The sequence below is a fragment of the Stigmatopora argus genome, chromosome 7 (genome assembly GCF_051989625.1).
Source record: "Stigmatopora argus isolate UIUO_Sarg chromosome 7, RoL_Sarg_1.0, whole genome shotgun sequence".
Classification (NCBI taxonomy): Eukaryota; Metazoa; Chordata; class Actinopteri; order Syngnathiformes; family Syngnathidae; genus Stigmatopora; species Stigmatopora argus.
In genome coordinates, this window is record NC_135393.1 from 13845613 (window position 1) to 13872315 (window position 26703).

At 37.6% G+C, this 26703-nt stretch overlaps 1 protein-coding gene across 1 annotated transcript; it reads left to right on the forward strand.

Annotated features, from left to right (window-relative positions):
* Positions 1–11527: 11527 nt before the first annotated feature.
* On the forward strand, positions 11528–14616 carry adra2c (adrenoceptor alpha 2C). The gene has a single exon (XM_077606276.1). It carries the CDS (start codon positions 11827–11829, stop codon positions 13168–13170), a length of 1344 nt encoding a protein of 447 aa, XP_077462402.1. The 5' UTR covers positions 11528–11826; the 3' UTR covers positions 13171–14616.
* Positions 14617–26703: the final 12087 nt, after the last annotated feature.

Genomic DNA, 26703 nt, shown 5'->3' on the forward strand with positions numbered 1-26703 from the left:
GTAAACAGTTAAAGAGAAAACTAGTGTTTTTTTATATGTTTAAAATACGGAAAGACATAAATTGTCTTTCTAAATGTTTTACTTTAATCAAATAAAATGGAAAGAGACACCTTGGAGACAAGAATGAACCTGGACAGAATCTGATGAAGCGATAGAGCGATGTGGGTGGATGCTGGAGAAAAGACAATGGTAACTACATTACAACGTTGCAGCCTGGGGCACTGGTAATATTGCATTTTGTTCGGAGAAAAACAACATGAAAACAGTTCCAAAAGAGCAAAGGGAAGGCTTGCGCAATTGTGAAATACATTGCTGCCATTCAACATTACAGCGTGGTATCACGCATCCAAGCACACGCCCACAAATGTGAAAACATACAGTGTATGCATACATACGAATGGAAAAACAGACTAGAAAAGCCAGACCAGCATAATTGAGTGGGAGAACTGTGAATTCTGAGCTAGATGAAATAAAGGTTTTGTCAATAATGTTACATGGATATCATCGTATCATCAGAATGAAAAAAAAAACAATTTTATAGCAATGATCAACATTGAGTCAAGTTGCTATGGTATGCTTAACGCAGATTAATCTTGATTACCTCTGTGCAGAATGTGTAGGCAGAATAACAAAATCCAGGGCACAGTTCTGATTGCTGGTAATACCCAGTTGTCTTTTTTCACGAGGAATCAGAATGGAGCAAACGTTGTTAAAATAAGTATGATGTAGGATTTTCATTTTCTTCTAGTACTTGTCAGGTTAAAGATGCAAATTGAGTTTGATGAAGATTAAATAGTCCTTTTGTGTGCATATGACTGTGATTGGATTCTTACCATATTTTTTTGGACTTCAAGTCACACCTGAGTAAGTTGCACCGGTCAAAGAATAATAATTATGATTTTTGTTTTGTTCCAACTGATCCAGCATGGACAGATAACCATTCTGCTTTCTGTTAAAAATAAATAAATAAATATGTTAAAAATAAATAAATAGATATCTGTTAAAAATTAATAAATAAATATATGTTAAAAATAAATAAATAAATATCTGTTAAAAATAAATAAATATCTGTTATAAATAAATAAATATCTGTTACAAATAAATAAATAAATAAATATCTGTTACAAATAAATAAATATCTGTTACAAATAAATAAATATCTGTTACAAATAAATAAATATCTGTTACAAATAAATAAATAAATATCTGTTACAAATAAATAAATAAATATATGTTATAAATAAATATCTGTTACAAATAAATAAATATCTGTTACAAATAAATAAATAAATATCTGTTACAAATAAATAAATAAATATATGTTAAAAATAAATACATAAATAAATAAAACAAGCAGCACCTGACTACAATCACCTGATTATACTTTTAAGACACCAGATTGCTGAAAATATATCCTCAGTTAGAACTAAAACATGCACCCATTCCGGCTCTTGGGGATCGTTTTGATGTTATGCATCCCTTTGGAACGTTGAGAAGTTGCAAATGAATCAATCGCAAAGCACATTGACGGATACAGATCCACAAGGGAAATCCCTCACCATAACAAATGCTGATGCCTCCATGATAGGTAAGATGATCCATTTTCAACTTGTACGCCTGGTTTGTCAGTGACTGCAGAATGAATGAAGTTGTCATGCTGACTGAATTGTGTGCTTATCTCCACTGTGATCGAGCTTGCATTTGTTCACGCCTGATAACAACTGCTAAATTATTCAGAAATTGTCTGGTCTGGACAGTTCTTTTGTGTCCTCTGAACTGTATCCTTTTTTTCCCATTATCCTTCTGATAGAGCTTTTGAGCGCGATAGAGTTATCAAATGGATTTTTAGGTTTGTTGGGGTTTCTTGTAAAACCTTTCACTCATGCTTTAAATGCCTTTTTTTCTTCCAAAGTGGAAAAAAATGGTTTTAGATCTGTGACAGCACTAAAAGATTGCATTGAAGATTCTGCTCTTGTGCACTCACGTCAATATTTAAACATATTTAATGAAGTGACTATCAACTGAGTAAGTTTTGTTATATTACATCTTTTGGTGGAGCTTCATTCACATTGGTTGGACTTGAACGTTATGGTTATGTGCCTTTGTTTACTGAGGATAGTTTGAACTTAGATGTTCAGAGTAGAATTTAAAAGCGTAGACAAGAGACATGAAGGCAGTAGGAAATTTCATTTGTGACCATTGCCTTCCTAGTCTGAAAATGTAATATTCTTTTCTGTTTCATTTTACAATCCTACTTTGTCATTGTGACAATCTATCACTTCGTTGAAACGGTGAGCTCTGAGTCACTGGAGAGTTGGATTTTGCATTGTCAATGTCTTTCATTAGAGTGTGATGGAGAGAGTAAACTGTGCGATTTATATTACATTCTTGTTGAAACGTAGAAAATGTTCCCGTTGTCTCACTTCATTAAATAAATTGCCTCAGAGATATTGAGTAGAAGGAGTAAAAAAAAATTTCCCTCTTGAAATAGAAGATATTTTGCTAAGGAAGTGTATATTTGTCTTCTGCAGAGATACTATCTTTAAGTAGAAATATTAACATTACTTGTAATTAAATGCAAAAACACCTGCGTGAGAATTTGCACAAGTAAGCATACAAGGTGACCCGAGCGGCAGTATTTTTAAACAATATGCGAGTATTTTCGGAAGTTGATTTGATTATCGCCATCTGCCGGAATCCAAGTCAAAGCAATTTAAGAGTCCTTCACAGATCTTCATTGCGAACTCAGATCAACAGTCCTCGGCCCGGAACATGGTGACCTGTCTGGTCAATAGTCCTGAAAACAATTAAATGTCCTCGAAGCCAGCTGTGGGGGAGAAGTGTCCTTGTTATATCGTGCCTTCGTCTGCTTCGTAAGAATGATATAATAATATGCACATATTCCATATGTGCCCCAATATGCACATATATAATAATATCCCAGAATAACCCCAACATACATGTTCCTACAATTGGAGATGACTTTTATCCATTTTGTTTAAAAGAGAGAAATTGTTCGTAGGAAACTGAAGGTCAAGCACACGCACAAAACTGTTTGTGAGAAATGATGTGATGCTTTATTAAAGAAATATAAAAGAAGTAGAAAAAAAAGAGAATGTGTGTTCATGTATTTTTGCCTCTGAAGCATCTTTATAGAAGGAAAGTGATTTTCCTCAAAACATTGGTTAGTAAAATACCCTCCAGGTTCTACATTTTCAAGCTCTTATTTTGCAATGCCAATCCAAGTACACATACTTAATAACCTTGTGTCTTGTGATCCAAAACTCTTAAAGTGAAGTCATTACTAGTTCAAATGCTACAAGGAAATTGCATTTAAACAAGCACAAGGACTAATCATTATTGGTAGATTAACCTTTAAGAAAAAGCCAAAAGACAAGGTAATTCAATGATAATTGCGCCAAAAATAGTTTGCCCGTTCTACTCATTGAATTGTTCTCTTCACCGTCAATAAGAAAGTACTTTGGTAAATGAATTGGAACAGATGATCTCCAGTCACATCAAAAGTAAATAGTGAGAAAAGAAGAAAAACACATTGAGCGTGACGTGATGGGCATTCTGGCATAAGAGCCCCCCATCAATGCACACACTTCTTGTTTATGCACAGTGAGCATATTCTTGAAGACTCACATGCAGAATTATGGATAGAAATGCACACAAATAGCCAAATGCGTCCAAAACTGAAGATGAGCATACTGTAGCTAATTCAATTACATGTTCATTTAATGAATAAATTATAATGTATGCATTTCTTTCCACTCAGGTGCCATCTTGCATTGTTATTCCATACACATTTGGTCTTAAAACTATTGGACACAATGTATTTTCAACATACATATGCATACTCAGGTTTGAAGTTAATGCTATGAGGAAGTGATAAGCACTCTTTACTTGAATAAATAAAATGTAATAAATGGTTCAATCTTCAATAATAATTGAAAGTGTTGTATAATGCTGCCACCGTGTTGCTGTCATAAAGCAAGATGAGCTATTTAAGGCAGCACTTTAAACTATTTTCCACAGGCAGACACAATCTGTCTGTCTCCTTCCATGTTGGCGTGAAGAGAAGTCATTTTAACAAGGTTATTTGCATATTACACAAGCTTTTCTCATTTTAAAACAGACATGAAAAATAGATGTTTCGATTTTCAAGACATTACCAACGTATTCAATTGACAAATTAAAGCAATTTGCTGTGAATTTTCATCTGCTGTTAAGTATAAATTCCAAGTAGTAGTAGAGAAGGGTCTTTAAACTTTAGAACTTTAAACCTAGTTACGTTTTCTTTTTCATTTTCTAGGCTTCAATTCAACTTCTATACCACAATCATTGTCGTGAACGAGCATTTTGTTTTCCCTTGAAACAGATTTTGGGTCAAATTTTACATTGTACGTCAAAGCATGTATGTCTTACTGGCTTAAAATGAACATCCTAACAAATATTCATATCCCACCTCCCTCCATCTTAAAAAAACCTGAGATCCATGTAAAAAAACAACATAGCACACACTGAAGCGTGAAATGAATCTCCTCCATAGGCATTTGGCTACGTGAGCTTATATACTCACAGCTTATGTTCATGCTATTTTTTTTAATTAAATGAAAAGGAGAATACCTTAACTATTGTAAGCTTTGGAGTTTTGATGAAAAATTAACCATAATTAATCACTACAACAGAGCGTTGCATCCTTTGAGAGCTTGTTAGATTTCGCCTCAGCTGGCACCTCTGACGACTCTGTTGTGGTACGTGAAATTCTGTCAGCGTGTGCCGCCCATTCCAAACTCCCATGGAGAAGCTTGGAGCATGAAATGGAACATTAACACCTCCTTTGCAGTGTTGTTCCCACACATCCCTCAGCAGTGTGAAACCAGATGGAGAGCTTGTCTCGGGGAGCATTTGAGCATTTTCGCCCCTGCGCTCTTCAAACCGTACCCATAATATCCACCATTGCAGGTATGCAGTGCAAAGAGTAGAATAACAATTAATGTGCTACTCTTCGCACATTCATCAGGTGCATAGGTATGTTCACAATTCTCCTAGTTGATCATTGGATTGGATTGGATTGGATTACTTTATTCATCCCGTATTCGGGAAATTTCGTTGTCACAGTAGCAAGAGGGTGAGGATGCAGAAATAGGAAAGCCATTTTAGACACAAATAGATAGTTAATAAGTAAGTTAATAAATAAATACATGAATAAATATATAAATCAATAAGCATGTTGCTGAAGTATATATATATATATATATATATATATATATATATATATATATATATATATATATATATATATATATATATATATATATATATATATATATATATATATACATATTTGTGTACATGCATGCATAGATAGGTCTTAACACTCAGCCATTTTTTGTTAAAGAGCCTGACAGCTGATGGGAGCAAGGATCTGCGGAAGCGCTGCCTCCTGCAATGAGGGTGCCGCAGTCTATTGCTGAAAGAGCTTCGGAGGGACTCCACAGACTCATGCAGGGGGTGGGAGGTGCTCATTAACAACAGGTTGAATTTTCATGCAGTCTTTGTTACAGTGGTACTTCTACTTACAAATGCTTGTGTACATACAAAGCGTTGATGGGAAAAATTTTGTTCAAAGATATGAAAAAAGGTCAAATTAGATCAAACAAAGGTCCATCTAGTGATCATGTGATAGAAGGGAATTTAACCGAACCTGTGTAAGAATACATTTTCATTCAGCAAAAAAAAATCTGTTATTCTTTTCAGAATACAGTTGGAAATGCAGTTTTGGGAGTCTCACTGGAATGAAGTCAGGCTGTTCAGGCTGTTTTTTTTCTTCCCTTTATTCTCTAGCACAGATTGCACAAGGCAGTTTCTGGCCTTGGAGAGTTTGGAAAAAGCAAGTCAGTCCAAGGGTGATGATGGCAAATAAACTAGGAGAAGCATTAGTAATTTAATAGTTGGTAAATGACAACATTTTGCCTGGTTTTGTAAGCATTAGCAACAAGTTTTCTTAATAAAAGCAGTCACCTATCCCCTTACTGTCATATACTTAACTAAGTTATTGATGATTTAATAAAAACAATACAATAAAAACAGTAAAGTTAACTAGTTTGAACATTCAGTATCATGCCCTTATTTATCCCCCAACAGGCAAACAGCACACCGTAAACACTGAGACACTGATAGGACCAGCTGTGAGGTCATACTGTTAACTAATGGCCCACTGTGCTATACTCCTAATGGGATAGAATTCTCCATCCAATTCCCAAACTATCTAAACCCCTCTCACCCCTGCCGCAAATGAACTGGAAAGTAAAAGGTGTCCTTTCAGTGGTGGCCACATGACCATCCAGCCAAGGTGGCCTCTTTTCTCTTTCTGTTTACACTTCTGCCTCAGCTGTTCAATTTGTTACTAACCTGGCTACATTCCCCCGTCTGTGTTCCTTCCTGTGTGCTTCTATGCTGTGAAGCAAGCGTTCATTTTAGCTTTTCTTGTGAAATGACATATCGATCTAAATGGTGATGGTTGGAGCTTAGCTGGATCGGGCTCTAGTCTAAGGTGCCAGTGATGCATTACTGTGAGCTTCAGTGTTTTGTTGGTTGGAATAGGGTGTTTAACTTTATCAGTTGATGCTTCTACAACCAGAGTGTCCACACTTTTCTGCCTCTCAAGCTACATATCAAAGTGATCTACATATATTGTATGCATGTATGTACCTACATATATATTTACATTCATACAGTGTATATATACACGCATACTGTACATACACAATATGTTATCTTACTATTCCTGTCCATTTTATTATTATAACTGTAATGTAAAAATGTTGTTTTTGGTTTCTGCTAAAATAATATTGCATCCAAAAAGCAACTAACACTCCGGTGCAATTTTTTTTTACCCTCTTCATTGTGCATTTTTGCAATTTATGGGCTTGGATACAAATTTAAAAAAAAAAACACAGTGCTAAATTTTTCCCAATGGGTTGTTGTGAAAGTTAGGTTATTCTATTTGAAGGGAAAACGAGGAACTGAGGGAGGGTAGATCCAATTCCAAGTAGGCAAGGCAGGGTGCAGAGCAAAAATTTTAAAGATTTATATTTCCACAATGAGTGTACTGTATGTAATCGTCCGACAGCAGCTGTTGTTTTGCATATTAATTTTGTTTCTCAAATCCTCCATTAATCTGTGGATTTATTTTCATTGGCAATTCATAATTTATGATACATTTTAAGAGCTAATCAATCGTGCTCTCTCCTTGTCCGCCTCAATACATTTGACATTTCAGTCTAATATGTGACCACTTAGTGAGTGACATATGACAGATGGTAATTTTTTTTTCTTGTCAATCTGGTGCGTGGATCAAGATGCCGCCATTTAGATTAGATGATAAAAGTCAGGCTAAGTCAACCGTGTCACACTTCAACACGTTCCTGTTGTGAAGAATTGGGAAAAGTTGTCAGAAGTCTGCCAGTTGGTACCAACTGTCACTCAGATGGATAGTTTCAAAATTATCAGCTTTCCGATCTTGATTTGCTTAAATTAAATCTAATCTTATAGGCAAAGAAACACGATTTTTTAAATTTTTTAATTTTATTTTTTAAGACAAACATTAGCAAGAGCCTACCGTTGAGAAAAAAATAACCACACCTTAAAATCTTTCAGGGCTTAAAGCACCTTGCCCTTCAGTCACTCTTAAAGAAGGACACAGTTGTTTGTACACCGCAATATTGACAAAATGCTCTAGCAAGCTTGAGATTCACAGCAGAGACATTTAATCCAAAATCAAACACTCGGGTGTAAAGTTACAATGAATAGAACTCTCTGCTTTCGAAAACAGGACTAAAGTGATTACTGGGCATTTTAAATGACTTGGCAAGATTTGAAAAGCTTGAAGAAAGAGACAAGGCTTTTGTGTAAGGGGATGAGAGAAACTCCTTTGGGCCAGATGTTGCCTTGTTGAACTATTTGTTGAATTATCAATGCACTTTCTGTCTGCTGAGCCAGCATGGCCGTTTGTCAATGTCAACAGCAGCTATTATGGCTCTTAGAAGCTACGTTTTAATGTGCCAACTGAGGTGGACGCTGACAAGAGACATAATTCATATACCGTGTACGTAGTATATTCAAACTATCTTTATTGTTCATTTGAGTCTTAGGTTCAAAAATTGTTCAAATGAATTGCAGGGGTGTCAAACTCGGGTTGGTCCGCGTGCCGCATTAACGTCAACTCCATTTCATGTGGGCTGGACCATTTTAGATATAATATTTAGATTTGTTTTTATAAATGGATTAAAAGAACTGGATTAAAAGCCCTGAATATTCAGTTTTTTATAGATCTAAAACAATGTTTATTTTAGCTTTTTTAAATATATTTTTAGATTTTACAAAATGATTTTTGAACTAAAAACACAGAAAAAAATTATTAAACATAACAATTATTGATTTTAAAGGGGGGGAAATCAGGAAATTTAATATACATCTATACCCTTCATTTTAATTTGATCCTAAAACAGAAAGTCGGCACCCATGATTTACTTTCCCGGGCCACACAAAATGATGAGGCGGGCCAGATTTGGCCCCCGGGCCGCCACTTTGACACATGTGAGTTAAGGTTACTACATTGTTAGTTGCAATCAATTCTTGAATTCTCAATATTGCACTGAATGAGTGAAATGAAAAAGTTTCAAAAACAACTTTTGTCATACAGCCTACTATGTTAAAACTGTCTGACTGTTAAATATGATTAAATTGTTTCATCGGGCGCCCCTCCGTTAGAGAAGAATAAACCATGTAAAATAAAATACGTGAACAATTTTAAAATATTTTGTGTATATAAATGCATTTGAAATATATAAAAGTTACCGAGCGAGTCACCATCCCCAAAATCAGTGTCTGGTTTGCTGAAAGGATCAGTTTATTTCATCAGAGCAGGTCGCAATGTTCAAAAATAAGCCCGGTAATAGCCAAGATCATTCACTCTGCTCCCTATTAGACGGGGAGAGCAGTGGCCTCGAGGCTTGAGCAAATGATCATAATAAGGCTTGTTTGTCTGTTCAAAATCTGTTTAGAGTGCCTCGGTGCTGAGCGACAACATCCCTCCAGCCTTAGGTGGATTTAAACATAAAGCCTGTGAACGAGTTTGCTGTTTTTTGGAACGGGATCCCTGGTTTGTTTCCTCGGGTGATGAACCAAGGCCTCCTCCACCCTTCTTATTACATATTAAAGGCGGTGAAGAGGATTAATTAAAACTTTTTTGTTCTAACGTCGCTTGCTTTTTAATTGCGTATACAGCTGAGCAGTCTGTGATTAATGACTGGTACTTAGACATGGTCAATAAAGGCAGTGATCCGGGAATCTAATGTCAAGGCTACAGTTCTCCGGGAAGGACCACCTGAATGACCGCGGGGACATTAACAGGAACATTCAGTAGAGGGGAAAACAACAACTTCACACGTCAACTTTTTTTTTCTACATCCAATTACTTACCAAAGCTTGTCTTTAAACTGGAATAACCCCAACTTAATTTTATGACCACTGGTCAATAGTAGTGTGTCATGTAAGAAACCTATTGGGATGAAAAAGACAAATGGAACACATGCAGTGAAAGACAGATGTGGGCATTTGTATTCCATTGTAATCCTTTATGTGGTGTGCATGAATGAAGGCACACACATGAATAAATAAAAGCTAACAAGATATCCCAGAGTCTGAGACATTTGAACATTGGGGATGTTAATGCTTTTGATACAGCCAACGCGTATTCAAAAATGACTGCAAAATATACACAGATCGCACTTAGTTACACAATCAAGGAGATGCCAGAATTTTAAAAGATCACATTTTGCAACCGAGGAAAAAAACGCCCCGTTGTCAATTTACTCATAAATTCAAGTTCTAAGGGCGATTTTTGCTGCAAGAGTGAAAAATTGGCAAATAGCATCTTAACACAGAAACGAAGCATTGTCTTTAGGGAAGAATGACTTTCTCTCTTCAGTGAATAGCACGTCTGATAAGTGGCAGGATATAATGGAGCTGTCCTGGTGACTCAAAATCTGACAGAGATGTTTAACCACGTAGACAAGAGAACGCAGATGGTTGTTTCTGTATTAAATATGCAGTCCGAGTTGCTTCCATAGGGTGCACACAATGGAACCAATTACCCCGCCAGCTGAGTATACACATCATATCGTTTAATCCAATGATCCTCTTATGAACACAATTACCAAAAAACAAACGTGCCACGAAATAATGGGAGGCAAGGTTGTAAAACATCATATTAGAGACAGGAAAGGTTACAGCGTTTTCTCCCACAAGAGATGTGTATCAATACCGTAATACCCACACACTACTTTTTTTTAATGTAACAGTTATTACAGTAGGTGCAAGAAGGGTTTTACTTTTATATGTCTTTAAAGCAGGAAATATGTACATTTTGGTTAAATCTTAGATAACATTATATGAAATATGGCTTTGGAAACATAGGTTGTCTTTACAAATTCGGCATTGTGCTATTGATTCTTAAAGTAAAATATGTCATTTTAATCTCAGAAATATAATACAAAATTGTAAAAGATTATTAAAGTAAAAGATGTCATTTTAATCTCAGAAATATAATACAAAATTGTAAAAATGTGCTGTAGTGTCGAAGCTAGAGTTTAATTTTTCCAACCATATACATCAATATAATAGCACTGGAACTGAGCGACCCCCAGAATCATATTGGCGCCTCCTGTCTGCTCTCCAGCCCCCATTAAGCAGGAAACAGCCCACTAACTAACAGACAGATGGAGAAACGAGCCCTGTGAATTGTTTTCTCATATATTCATGCTTCTGCACGGTGCTGGTCTAAGCCTTGCTAGGTAGGTAGGCAGCATTGTTCCATAATCTATATTGAATTGCAAAAACAACTGTAAAATGTAGCGGTCCATTACATTTGCACAAAAAAAACAACGACATGAAATCCATTCTATGAAATTCAGTAAAGAAACACTGATGGAGGGACTTTGAAGTCAGTGTGATAATATGTTTAAAAATACTCCCACTCGGATGGCAGGCTATTACAAGAGTGACCTAAAGTGTCCACACAGGAGGAGAGAGAGAGAAATAGAGAGAGGGAGAGAGAGAGAGAGAGAGCAAGACTTCTCACTGTGCATCTTGACAGATGTGAGCATTGCCGGCTGAAAGCTTTAAATACAACACAGTCCTGGCAAATTGCGAGCGTTGGTGCAAACGCACCCTCTCCGTGGCATCAGCCTGCACACATCTAATCAACGTTTCTCCGTCAAATGAGGGGTGTGAGATGAAAGTAAGTAGTGTTTGCAATTTCCCTCCGATTATCGCACCCATCTCTACATCACCATTATCTATGGGGTGGAGTGGGTCCCTCCTTCCTCTTGATGAAAAAAAATAAATACCTAATAAATAATCGACACGTGGTTGTTTTGCGTCCTCTCAGACTCAAACGTTCCGCGAGAGCGCGGAGGAGGAGGAGGAGGAGGGGGAAGAGAAGGAGGAGAGATGCAGGAGCAGGCAGGAGGAGAGAGAGAGAACGTGCTCAGAAGGCTGTCCGCTTTCTAACCACGGACACTGAGCGGCAGAGCATCCTGCGTACATTTGGAATGAACACTTTCATTACAATCTCTTTCTTTTTCTACTTTTTTTTTTATTTAAGAAAAGACTTGCAGGATGGCGTGGAAGATGAGTGATTGGAAAGAAAAGAAAAAAACATGATGGATATATTTTTTTACGACCAAGTCCTAATGTGACATTGCTTCATGTTCATACTGTGACTTTTTAAAGAGAGCTCGGACACATTCCAGGATGGATTTCTTGAATTTCTCTTCTTTTGAGGACGGGATGGAGGCAGAAAACAGGTCCAGTAACACCACCTCTCAGAGCAAGTACACCCCTCTCGCTATCTGGGGTCTAGCTGGACTTGTCAGTTTTCTAATCTTGTTCACTATAGTAGGCAACGTCTTGGTTGTTATTGCCGTTTTAACAAGCAGAGCTCTGAAGCCGCCCCAAAATCTTTTTCTGGTGTCTCTGGCGAGCGCTGACATACTGGTAGCCACGTTGGTCATCCCGTTTTCTCTGGCTAATGAACTTATGGGCTACTGGCTTTTTGGCAAGATTTGGTGCGATATCTACTTGGCTCTGGATGTTTTATTCTGCACCTCCTCTATTGTGCACCTCTGTGCAATTAGTTTGGACCGCTACTGGTCAGTGACACAGGCGGTCGAATACAACTTGAAGAGAACGCCAAAAAGAGTCAAAGGCATGATCGTGGTTGTATGGTTGATCTCGGCGGTCATCTCCTTCCCACCGCTGATATCGATGGACAGGAGCAACAACGAGAGCACCCCCCAGTGTATTTTAAATGACGAGACCTGGTACATTCTCTACTCCAGCATCGGGTCATTCTTTGCCCCTTGCGTCATCATGATTTTGGTGTATATTCGGATCTACCAAGTGGCAAAGACCAGGACCAGAACCCTGTCAGAGAAGAAAAAGGATGTGGACTCGCCACAGGAGAACGGTCAAGCCGACACGAGCAAAGCCGGCTCGTTTAAATCCGAAAGGGACGGGAGTGTTAAAGAGCAGGAGTGTGAAAATGGCCATTGCAAGGAGCATGCGGCGAGTAGCTCCTTGACAAATTCTTCTAAAAATCCACATGTCAACCACCATGACGATTTTGACGACAGCAGTTCAGACGAGAAACCCAAGAAGAACTCTGCGTCGTCCAAACAGCTTCACGATGGCCGAAAGGACAGAAAGTCCAGCAGGAAAAGCAGCTCGGCCTCGAAATTCTCCAGCAGGAAGTCGTGCGCCAGTTCCAAGTCCATGGAGCTGTTCTCGTCTCGGCGTAAACGCAGAAGCACGGTCAACAGGAAGAAAGTGTCTGCGGCGCGAGAAAAACGCTTCACCTTCGTCCTGGCGGTGGTCATGGGGGTTTTTGTTCTGTGCTGGTTCCCCTTTTTCTTTTCGTACAGCCTGTACGGAATCTGCAGGGAAATGTGCAAGATCCCCGAGACACTATTCACGTTCTTCTTTTGGATCGGCTACTGTAACAGCTCATTAAACCCGGTCATCTACACTATTTTCAACCAAGACTTTCGCAGAGCTTTCCAGAAAATTCTCTGTAAGTCCTGGAAACGCTCATTCTGATGTGCTTTAACAGACATTTTCTCCGCCAGATTAGCATTTAAGCACTTGTGAATTGTCGAGAAAAGTGTCGGCCTGGGGAGTCTTCCCACCTCTTTACTATCAGGGATTGTGTTCAAATGGAGGGATGCGAATGGATCAAAAGCTTGAACTTAGGGTACAGGAAAATGTTCCGCTTTTATTTGCAGTAGGAGCTTTCACTAAATGCCTGGCAGCTTTTTTACACTCAAATATTTGATCCAACTAAACCACTCTCATTGATTTACGCCCACTTCATTCAAATACAATGAACAGCCTCATAACAGCCACTGTGATGCACATGCACGCTATTTGCACCTGGATGTACTGCTTGGGAGAAGGGTTTATTGAGACACTGTATCCAAGTGACAATTCGACATAATGCCAAGACCTTGACAATCTCCAACTGTTATACAAAGGACAATAGGGTGTCTATCTTCAATGAATATGAAGCTGTTTTTCTGGACCTTTCCTATACGATTCACTAAATAAGAAGACCAATGGGACAAAGGGGCTCCTTGCTTACCGTTCGAGTGGCAACATGAAAAAAATAGTCAAAAAAAAATTACAAAAAAAAAAAAGATCAACTTACCAAAATCTATTGATTCAATGTTTCATACTCGAGTAATATATCAGCCTCAGTGGGAGGTTACAGCCAGATCAACATCTTTTTACCGGGATGTCTGGCATATTTTTATGTGAAATAAGTGGAATGTAATGCTATGTGGCAAGATTCATCTCATATTCTAGAACTCTCTCTTGAGCCCGAAACAATGGATGACCGCCTCCCTGCTGCGGCAGATGGACAACCACTGAGGCTCCCGCCACCATGTGTGAAAAAAAAATGTCTCGTGAAGGAGAAAGGGGTCACTGAGAGTGTATATTGCGGAACTGTTGTTGAAAGGTGATAATTCTCACTGCCACTCAGTGTGTGTGAGTGTGTGTGTGTGGTGGGTAAGACTGAATTTGCCTAAAAACCTGATCCTCTCAGCTCTGGTGTGGCTTTGTATTGTGTCATCCTTCATTTCCTATCAAGAGGATTTTATGTTTTCCGCAACCCCACCAAAGTCAGACACATTAAAAACCTCTTACACAACATCTTTCACTTTTATCGTCTGCTGCTGGTTCACAGAAGAATGCACATTAGACACTCAATTACAAAATTTTTCATCTTGACATTTTAGGAGATTACGTGTTTGGTTTCCTTTGTAAATATTATGGGGAAAGTACAGTAATAATGTGTTGTCTCTTAACCGCACACTTATTGTTATGATCAACCATGTGTCCTTTTTGCATTATTAACAATGCTCTCGTTGATTTTCATGGCACACCAAACGGTCTTTTTCTAATGTTACAGCGGAAAAATGAACGTGTTTACTTCGATGCTTTGAGCACATTCTAACAGATCAAATAAATATCATTTTAACTGTGTATTGCTTCATTGGCTCCATTATTCCAAATTAACTGACTCTGCATGATTTCTAATCATATTTTTACTTCTATAGTTGCGTGGTTTCAATTTTGAGCTTGCATTGTCAGATTATGGAGTTATTAGTTACAGAATGTGGATACAAATTTGGCCAAGATCTTGAAAAACGTGCTTTGGACTAATGTTACTAAACCCGTGCGTTGTTGTCGAGCTGTCACTGTACTCCAAAATATTATTATATAAGCACCACGAAATAATTGAATGAATTAAAGTCACTGTTGTTGCAGAATATGCATCTTTAACAAAAGTTCATTTTCCAAGTCCCTTTTAATTTCACTCATTTTCAAATGCCGATACTAACGAACAGAATGAGCTTTACTTTTTTGCCAGATGAAGGGTCTGCATCCAATATTTCAAACTAGCCCCTATATTTTAACAGTCATAGCATAATATATTCTCTCCGTCGAATTCAGATGGCACTCTGCGGTTGTCTTTCCAGGAAAACACTTACATATTATTGGCAGCAAGGGACCTCCGATCCATTTGGGTTGAGAAGGCCCAATAGTTAAAATGAAACAAATGTTCCTTATTACAAAGTGCCATCCCTTGGCTGCAAACCTCATAATTGCATTTTGTGCATTTTGTTGCATTCTTGTCCACCCATGCTTTACTCTGCAACTTTTGTCTCTGTGGTTTTATTACACACGTTAAAGAAAGTTATGGCTCTTTGGACACCATAAAAAAAAGAAAATATTGCGATGACTTAACACCTATGGTCTCTTGCACCAGTTATGACCTGCAGCCACTTCATGAGGTCTGGTCAGCAACCTTTGCTGTTCATCATTTTCTTTTATCGATAAGTGTGTGTGAGGGAAGCGATTACTAATAAAACACTCTTCGAAACAGGCAACATGTTCTTACATGCGGGTGAGAGATTATTGAGAAGCTTAGCTAATTAAATGTCCCAGACAAGGTTTAATACATACTTCACCTTCTCTGTCTGTCTGATGCCTTTTTTATTTCCTCTGAAAGCTGAATGCCATCACTTCAGTGAAGAAGTAGAGTATATTTTGTCATCAGTGGGTCTCCATTGTCCAAGTGTTTATAGCCTGCTGTGTCAGCAGGTCACTTCTACACGCCACTGACACTTATGATGGCTGCAGGGCTGCAAATAGGAAACAGAGCCCATCAAATGTTCAGTCACATGGCCAGATTGAAGCCTGTCCTATGACGACGGTCCTTAAAATAGCCTCAAAAGAGCATATCAACAATTATACTGCTGTCATATTGCACTACTGCCCGATAAAATACTGTACACTTAGCGTCAAGGATAAACTGCACGAATTATGGATACACTGACAGTCGTCAGGCAGTGAGAGCACTTGAAGAAAAGCAGTGTCACGTACTTCTGGGAAATTTAGAGGAATTAATAGAAGAGATATGATGTATTTTCTGCACTACAGGTGCAACAAAAAGACTATCTAACGTTATCTAAATCGGTACTCGGACGTTTGGTAGGCGGACGTTTGGTAGGCGGACGTTTGGTCGCCGGACGTTTGGTCGCCGGACGTTTGGTCGCCGGATGTTTGGTCGCCCGCAAGGTTATTGATAATCACCATTTAAAATTGCTGCTCAAATTCCCTAAATACAAACTGTGAATTATTATTATTTTGTCATACTTAATGCCCTATTAATTATTAGGCTAAAGAAAAGCTCCAAATTTCCCGTACTTTTATGTGACTTATATTGTGTTTCGTTGGAGAACTTGTTAAGACCCTGACTGACGTCCCTTCCTAAGGGGACAACTGGTACGTTTGGTCGCCGGACGTTTGGTCGCCGGATGTTTGGTCGCCCGGACGTTTGGTAGCCTGGACCCAAACATCCGGGCGACCAAACGTCCGGCGACCAAATGTCCGGTCACGATCTAAATCTCTCATTGAAGGTGCACCTTATAGTCGGGAAAATACGGTACTTTTGGAATGTGTGCGAATCCAGAATACCCTACCTGGAAAAAAACACTTAACAAAAGGCCACGGAATACATTTGAAGTCCAATCTCAAAACTATAAGGGGGCATGTGCTAACCGCTCAACCACTCAATTCAGTATATGTATTCATCTAGCCCTCCGCCCGCCCATCCACTTCTCTGTAAATTCTAATTTGACAGGATGGCACAGACACGACAGCAATCATTTTGGAAAGAAAACTAAATCAAAGCAGACAGGGTGGATTCTGATGATCAATCACCTAAACAATGGCGCCCACATCCCATCAGGACAATTGGACAGAGTCCATTATCTGCGGGGAAGTGGATAGGGAGGGGGCGTGGGTGCTTGGAGCTATATGTTAAACAACAAGTTGCAGTAAGACGATGTTTTTTTCCTGCCGCCATCTGCACGCTGAAAGATCTGTAAGTAGAAAGTGCTGTGCTTGTTTCATTGTGCTGCCTGAAGCTGGAGGTGCTTGAGATGATGGCTTTCTGACCCGGGATCTAAAATATCTGTCAGCGGGGTGTGGATTTAATAAGGAATGGAACAATTAAAGCTACTTTAACAGACTTTCTTCCGTCTCTTGAGTTATGAGGGGGATAACTTCAACGCAGCCTGACGTCCTTTCCAAATCCCTCATCTTTCGTACCTCCCTCACACATGTCAGTAGCAATTTCAGCAGATCAGCACGAGTGCTCAGTGGGCGAGAAGTGGCAAATGAAACCAGGCTGTATGGTACAATGTCTCATTTTGTACATTATGTTGCTGTATATAGGTATAAGAGGTTTGATTATTCAGATATTTTGGAAAATGAGTTTCTGGTCCTGGATTCCTGGTTATTTCTTATTTATCCTCGATATTTTTACATGATAATATGAAACCGGGCAGGTGAGTGGTTGGCCTCACAGTGCTCTAGTCTAGGGTTCGAGCCCAGGTTGGTCCTCACTGTGTGAAGTTTACTGTTGTTGTTTTCTGCAGTCTGTCTATTCTCAGTGTTAGTTTTGTTACTTTTAATCTTAGTTTTCTACCATGTCATTTTTCCCCCCTCAGACATTATTTGATTTTTGTAATTTATTAAATTTGTGTCAGTAATTCTGCATTTTCTTGCTGTGATTTTGTTCACCAAAATTGTATTTAAAAATGCGACCTCGCACATTGAAACATCTTTACAGGGAAGATAAATTCTGATTTTGGATTATAAATACTCACCTACCCCTATCTTTCTGTTGGTAATAAAATGATATGAAATTTCATACATAGAAAAATAACACAATCAACAACACATCGAAGTTATACCACAGTGTTAAAACAACAATGAGGTGGAGACATTGCTGCAATCTATTTCAGTAAAAATCAATTATTTAATAAATCCTTATGTCTTTTTATTTCTCCAGGGCCTTATTTCCCCTCACATTCCTTCCTGCAATGATGGGAAAGAAAAGCACTCTATTGCCTATTACCCATTACATAATATCTCCCCATATAATCCACATATTTTGCCTCCATGGGTGTCATTTTAGACTGACAGTATATAATGTTTAAAAATTAAGGAAATGTGTTATTTCGCAAGAATTTCTGAATGCAAAAAAAAACCAAGCCTCAGATAAACAAGGGTGACATTGAGACTCTCAGGCTTCACTGCAGCAAGATCCACCTTTCATCTCCAAGGTAAAATCATGGCCTGAACATTAGTACTTTGGGAGAAATGGTCTTTCTTGCCTGAGGCTGCGAAAGGATGAGTGACCCACTGCGCCATCACTAACCAATGAGAAACAATCCCCTTATTTGCAGTTCCCCTTCCAATCAAATAAGCAAAGTATTGGAAGGAACAAGAAAACAAAACAAGTAGGAAAACATTTGAGACAGAGGTCACTGTGAGGTCAGGCTGAATGTTATTATTCTATACGTAGGATTTCCGTGACTGGAAACCACACCACGAGCACACTTCTGCATCTTGATTTTCCAATCTGCATTAAATAGTCATCAATCAACATTCCATTACCACATTTTATGGGATTAAATTCCACAATCTTTTGGAATGTACCCACTTTGATGCAGTGTACATTATTTTTTTATCCTTGGCATATAACCTGAAGATAACAATCACATAAATATAAATACACATCCTTGATGTAGATACAGCACATTTAATGGTGATGATAATGATGCGAAGACTTGAGGTTGCACATAGCTACATTTTTTTATTGTTGAAGGCTATCCCGCTGGTTAGATTAAACAGTATTTTATTGCTCTAATGGTTGAGAAGACAAAATTAGAATGCATTAATGAAATACAAATATTGGTAATGTTGAACCACAAGGGAACACCTATTTTCTCTTTGATAAAATGACTGCAGGCTTTTAATGTGCTTTTTTTTTATCTTTCAACCTCAAGCACACACATTAAGCATAAATTTATTTCCCGCTAACAGTCCGATAATATACAGCTTGGCAGCCTGAGTTATTATGAAATAATAAAAAAATCATGTAGAGTGCATGCCTCGTATCTGATGGCAGGTAACATTAATGTATAGATTTACAATAGATCACTTTGTGACTGCAAATTGCTCTATGGCTATGGTTAGTGTGTGCTTTCTTTGCTTTACAGCTGTGGTTAGTGTGTGCTTTGATGACTGTGTGCTTTGAAGTGTGAGCGCATGCAATCAAAACAAAAAAAATTGCAATTTATATCTTCACGGTAATTATCTCTTTTCATTAGCCATGCTTTGCAATTTAATCACTCACTGCTTTATAGGTTTGGGAGGGTTCAAATTAAAGCAGTGAGTCATGAAGTGATGCAATCTTCGTGTATTACTTAATCTTGTCTAATTAATTTTAATATTTGGTCAATTCCACCATATAAACTTTAATACAATTCATTCACAGAATGGTTATTTGTTTTTTGATGTCTTATTTGTTGAGATATACAGTATGTATCTAAAATTTACAATATTAATACACATGCATTCATTCATTTTCCATACCGCTTATCCTAACAAGGCTCACGATGTGAATATAATTATATTATATTGACTTAATACAATTTAAAAAATACAGTTTTGGTATTAACACCAAATATATATTTATGAAATATTGACAATTTTTTTTAAAAGAGATCAAAACATACTTGCCACTGTGACATACAGCTACTCCATTTCAAGATAATCATACCACAAATAACTGAGTAGGAATTCAAAGTTAGTGTCCACAAGAAAAGAAAAGAAGAAAAAACTAATAAATCAGATTTTTTTTCCAAGATGGCGCCATCACGCGGAAGCCAGTGGCAGTAGCTCTGTCCACTCTTATTTGTTTTTAGTGTTTTATAGCCCTTCTATCTTTTTTTAATTACATTTTAATATTTCTTAATACATTCATTTTTACTTTACTTTGTACTTTATGCTTTTTACTTTAATGTTTTTACAACTTTCTTTGTTCTGTTAGCCTGGCTTCTTTCTGCCACTTCTTTTTTGGAACCATCAGTCCTGCCTACGCTGTGATACACATGGTACTAGCTGTTACAATACGCAGCAGAAGGAGCAAGACCTCAATACCGAGGGAAATTCGGAGCTGGACAAAAGTGCCAGGAGAAGAAGCAACGCTTCTGACCAACCATTCCATCATGGGATAAGATGGAAGAGCTGTCGGCGCTTACCAGCAACGGGGTCGAGGGGCTCTACTCTGCTACTGTTGTCTTCAGCTCCAGACTACTGAGGAACTGTGCGGATGAGCTTGGAAGAGTGACTCTGCATATTCTCTACCTCGGTCACAGTCTGCAGAAGTTCCCCGTCTTGTGGAAGACTTCCTGTGTGTGGTTCCAGTTTTTTGTCCAACTTTACAACGTCTTTTTGAGTCTGTATCCGGCGGCGGCGGTAGCTCCGTCCACTCTTGCTCGTTTTGTGTTTTTGCTGCTTTTCTGCCTTAATGATTTGATTTGGTGATTCTTAATGATCCCATTTACTTTGATTTGCTTTGTATGTTCTGCTTTTGCATTGTTGTTCTGTCTAATCACCCTCTGCTACTGTCACAATGAAATTTCCCGAATACGGGATGAATAAAGTTATCCAAATTCCAGTCAGACTATGCATGTATTGGTACCACCAGTGCCGTTTTTCATTGCAATTGACGAAGAGGATACATTTTCACCATTCTAGTGTTTTCTAAGTGTAATAAGCTGACTGCGCCAGGCACCGTTGTACGCTGGATCGATTTGGAACAAAAACCTGCACCCACTGCTGTTCTTTGCGGAATAGTTTGGACACTCCTGGTTTGTAGTAAGGTACAAGTTGTAATATACGTAATTTTCCAGATCGCCGCTCACATTTACCAGAACATTTCTTTTTACTTACAATTCCAGGTATGATAGTCTATTCCTCAGACTAAAATAGAAATTCATGGGATGAATCAAAACCCTCCTCAGACTACCAGAGAGACCTGGAAACCTTTGAGTATGTCTCAAATCTCCAATTACAGCTGTATGTGAGGTAAAAGGTCAGGACTCATGAATGCGAAAGAGATGCTTTATCTCTTTATAGCTGACCCACACGTACAGGACAGCATGATCTGAAAACTGATGTCGGACTGATAATTGGGGCTTGAAGAAAGTCCAGAGGTGGCATTTTCTGCCTCATTCACTGTTACATGGCAACATTCATGCCATTATCTCATTATGTGCCTACAATGTGTTTGCCTTAATGATGCACTTTATGGGTACTTTGTTGACATTACTGTCTTCGCTTGTACAGCAGAATACAGTGAACAATTATAGAATTTTAAAAATAAACGTCGCTTAATATGTCATCCTGGGCAGGCAAAAAAAACCTATGATCTACTAAAATTTGGGAGTGCTCCTGGAAAAACGTCACAAACATCACAATAATAGAAACAGACTAGTGGTTTAAGGGATAAAATGCTAAACCCACCCTTCAATTTTCTTCTTCGATATCTATTCAGGGATTCAAGAAAGCTGAAGTTTTATCCTAGTTGACTTTGTAAGAATAATGGGGCACTTTCTGGACTGGCTGCCAGTCAGAATCAACTACATTTGGAGACAAACAAGCATTTGCAGTTACATGCACATGTAAAATCCATAGCTACACAAAAGTCTGCTGTAAGTCAGGTTACACTATGAGCTACATTAACCGGACAACCATTTTGAATACATTTTTTTATATCTTGATCATTTTGTAGGGATGCTTTGGGGTTATTTACTTGGAACCTACTGTTTCTCATCGGAATTTGTCTTGGTCCCTTGGTTACTGTGGCTATAACATTCCTTTTTTTCATTGTGACGACCCAAATGTTGATGTGACTGCGATAGCCTATTAAGGATTAGATTTCAGATGCGAATTTTTTTTATTCATTACAAACTGAATAATTTTTAATAATTATTACTTATAAATTCTAGTCCATAAGTCTGGTTGCATTAGAAATGAATGCAAACTTGTTGGGTTTATCAATGGATATAAATAAGTCTAAATTCACATTCGATTTTAACTTCATTGGAAATGTAAACATAAAGATAATGGGTGATTCTTCAAAATAAAATGAGGCCGTGCACTATTAATTTACCCGATACCTCGGTCTCAATTCTTCCCCGCATGTCAGTCTGCGGATTACATTTATTGACACTGCAACATCTGACAATAAAATGTCAGCATATGCCATTTTTCCAATACGTTTGCTGAGACACAGACGGTTTATATCTGTAAGGTATTGGTTAAAACACGACATGAAATAGTTCACAATGAGATGCCAGCAGAATTGTGTTGGAAACTGACAGTGTCGCATGTCAAAGTGACATCTGAGTGACAGCGCTCGTGTGGGACAAATCCTTTGGGTTGTCAGAGGAATGTGAAGATGGAGCTACACAATCCACATCCATACAGCAGGACTGCGGTAGTTCCACACAAAAACAGCTATTAAATCTTCCTTCATGACATAAATGATGCTTAATTCCTCCACAAGAGTATATCTCTTAAGAGATGTTATGGAATATGAGCGTGTTTCAAATACATTCACATATAGCCTGAGAGCAAAAATCATATTTCCATTAGCTTTGAATTAGATTGTGTTGATCAATACTTTCATGTCAGCAAAATTGTCTCTCACAAACACTGACCCAAGGCATATTATTTTTTTGTATTTTCTACCTTCATTAACTTGATGTTCGCCATCTGTGGTGGTGGACTGGAAAGTCTTGAGCTGCTCAAATCAAATAATTCCTCTGAAAAGCCCCTGTAGTCAAGAGAAGAGAGCCAGTGGGAAATCTTAGCGAAATAAAAAGGCAATGAAAACAGGTATATATGGAGATGAGTGTAAAACACCAATGTTAGGAGAGTTCACCGTTTATAAGCTCAAAAAGAACATTTAATAAAGAGGACAAAATATTCAATTTTGCCTTTGTGCTGAAATCTAAAGGCTTTTTTAAATTGAAAATGTACGTTTTTGTGACCTCCCATGGAAGAAAAAAAAGTAGCGAATGCAGCGGTTCCAACTCATGAGAAAAAAAAGCAAGCTCAACCAAAATTTTTTTAAAATAAACACTGTACAGCGTTTATTTAATCTTGGTTTGAGATGGTGTTTTATTTATTCATTTTTCTACTTTTCAATCATTTTCATTAAAACTTTTTCAACAGCCTTGAACATTTTTTTGCCTTCTCAAAACCTGTGCTATTTTCTTCATTTCAATTCTGAAAAGAAAGCTAATACAAGAGTGTAATTATTTTTGCAAAACTAAATTCCTAAAAGTGGAAGAAAAAACATTTATATAATACATCCGTAATTGAGTTCATAATAAAACAGTTTTTCACAATATCTGACATTGCTAAAATCAAGTAAATCCCTACTTTTGTACACGCTGTCATTGTGGCAATTTATTGTCTTGTTTTTGTCTTACACCTTATGTCCTCAAGGTGTTTACAAACAATAAAGATAAATCCCTGTGTTGAATTAAATTGATCTTTTGCCACAAGTAAATATGTGCAAAGACAAGTTAGATCTTAATCAATTAATTGGTATGTGCATGTGTGTATTAGTGTGAAAAATAGAGCAAATCATGTATTATTAATCAGCTAAATTGTTTATACATGCATTTTCATCTTATAGAGAGAACAAATGTTTGTGTGTGTGTGTACAAACAATTGAGATTTGTAATTTTTCATAAACAACTGTGATGACTTCTATGTACAACATAGTACTGTGGCAATGTCAGTCAATTTTCTTGAAGTGCCTTAAATGAATACGGTTAGTTAGCCTAGCCTACAATTATTCGGCATTTAGATATTGATTTTGACATTTCACAGAGCAGATGGGCAATGAAGAATGCTGGTCCTTGTAGTAATTATAAATTTCCGAAAAAAATAAAGTTTTGCATTCCATTATTTCTTGTACACCTGGTTTAACAGGCCCAGATTTGATAATGAGTTGGTAAATCTGTAAAACCAGTAGTCTATGTATAATTTAGGTGGCACAAAGATTCAACTGGGTGTTTTTAGTTATAAATTATGAATATAAACATTCACTGGAAAACCATGGCCTAATACTGGCCTAGTATTCAAGCTTGCTGGCAAACCTCTCCTTCAAATAAATACCAAGCTCTGTAAATTAGACCTAATTAAATGTTTTAGTAGGGCACTTAATGTATGCATCGACTCCATCAGACAGTCAGTCTTCTCTCCACTTTGCAAAGTGACTCACAGATTTCACCCCAATAAACCAATGAGGAAAAGTAGGCACATCTTGATCACTCTTAAGTCATCCTTAAAGAAGAGTCACACCGTAATGTAACAGTCTGTAATAGCCCATTTGGGAATAAAGCTACAAGAAACGTCACTTTAAATCAGGGGTCGGGAACCTTTTTGAAAGAGAGAGCCATAAACAATTACTATTTTCAAATGTTATTCCTTGAGAGCCATACTCACAATTTAAAAGTCAAAATATATGAAAATGTGCCATTTTTTTAGTCATTTTACCACTTTTAAAGTACAAAAAGTATTTGAATTCTTTTGACAACATTGTTACGCTGTTGCTAATCAATGAATATCAATGAGTATCAATGAGAGAATAGATGCAGAAGACTCTAATGAAAAAAGTCAATGCCACAGTGCCGGTGTGACGTTCCTATTGGTGCATTCGGGACTCGGGTCTCTCACCACCGGTTTCCATATTTTAGCTCAGACCCATATGCAACCATCAAAAGAGCCACATGTGGCTCCCGAGTCATAGGTTCCCTACCCCTGCTTTAAATGCTTTAAATGCTGACCTGAGAGAAAAACATGTAACCATAAAGTTAATCAACATAATCAAATCATTGTTCCAGGTCAGTGTACTTGTTATGGGTAGATGATATGATCACCGTGCTGCCCCTAATGAAAAATGTGTGCAAGTTGTAATATACATGTCATTTGTCCTTGGAACGTGAGAAGTGTTTACATTACCTGAGATCACTGGTGAATGATTACAGGAAGACTAGAAGGGGAAAAAAGGATAGGCGGGAACTATGCCAACCAATTATGGAGAGTCAATCAAGTGACTCTAGTCACCCCAGCAACACAATCTAAGGGAGGATTTTCTCCCGACACATACATCATTAGAATATATCAATGCACGTATGCAATCCAAAGCATTTTCTGTATGACGTTTGGCTTGAATTAACCTTCATGAAGAAGCACATTAGTAGTAGCTGCCTCAATGTGTTGTTTTTTGTAATGTTAATTAGACACACTTGCTAAAAATATAGTTTTTTGACGGCTATTTTATGAAATCAAACACAAAGTAATGTCCCCATGGGATTCCGTGTCATGATTTGAATTTGATCTTGCCTAATTTTAAACGCTTAACCACTACGCCAAGATGTATTGTTAGAGCACCTTTTAACTTTATTACAAATTAGACAGTTCTGTCTCAAATGCTTAAATTCCACTTATACAGTTGAGAGTTGATGACCCCACCCCCCAGCCTAAAAATTAAGTGATTTAAAAGGTTGTCTAGGAGCCATCAAGCCTATGCACAGCCCCCTATGGCACCCCCCCATGGTGACAGGTCTGTATCAACAGGAGGCCATAGCACAACCTAAGCATCCAGTCAAATAAATCTCATTATTCCGAGCACATGTTGTCATGGTAATCGCTACAGTAAGCCGTCAACTACATTACAGCCTTGTAGTCTTCAATTAAATCTCACCTTGTAGTCACAATCTGTGTCGTAAGTTTTAATTATGTCAGCGAATACACACGATTACTTGTTACAGTAAGACAAAAATAAAAAGTGGATGAACATTTAAATCATAGATGACAACAATAAGGACTATGTACGTATTTTTGGAGGAAAACATGAATTATACTAATGTAAAGGTGATGGTGAATGGCAGTGGCACTATATTAACCCCACCATCATAATTTTTTATGCACTAATCTTTACCTAATAACAAATATGCACACAATCAGCCCACCATGTTTTTCTTTTCTTTTCTTTTTTTGATGGTACAATAGTTCAAACAATCAAAGACTAGTCAAAGGACGTAAAAATGAAAACATTCCTACCTTTGGAGGGGCCTTGGGGGATGCTTAGCGACACGATTCTGGAATGTGATTGATATTTATTTTCATTTTTTTCCGAGCGTGTATATGGCTAGTGCTTGAGATTCTAAAGTTTATGATCATTGCAAAGGAGCATACAAAATCTCATATCAAATTATACATGCATACACATGGCATAGAAACTGTGATGTCAAAAACACGGTCCTGTCATCATAATAAACTCTTAGAAATAATTAAACCATTTTATTCATGATATGGAAGTTGCTGTGTGCTATTTGATAGCTCTGAAAGGGCCCCAGGGACATTGGTCAATGACTACATTTATTTATTTTTATTCCTTGAATGGTACCGGCAATAACTTGAGCTAAATATATACACTATATATATGTTACCCACTATACACTTACTATATATACTGTATGTAATGTACTTAGAGAATCATGCTATCAGTCGGACAGGTTCCCTGATACTGATGTGTGTGTTTTAAACTCCCTTCACTTGACTCAGTGAACCGATACATTATTCATCATGCTGTAGAGGTATTGTCCAGGGGCTGAGGATTCACTT

Excerpts from the sequence above, each read along its gene's own strand:
- adra2c (XM_077606276.1), top strand. The coding sequence starts at position 11,827 with ATGGATTTCTTGAATTTCTCTTCTTTTGAGGACGGGATGGAGGCAGAA.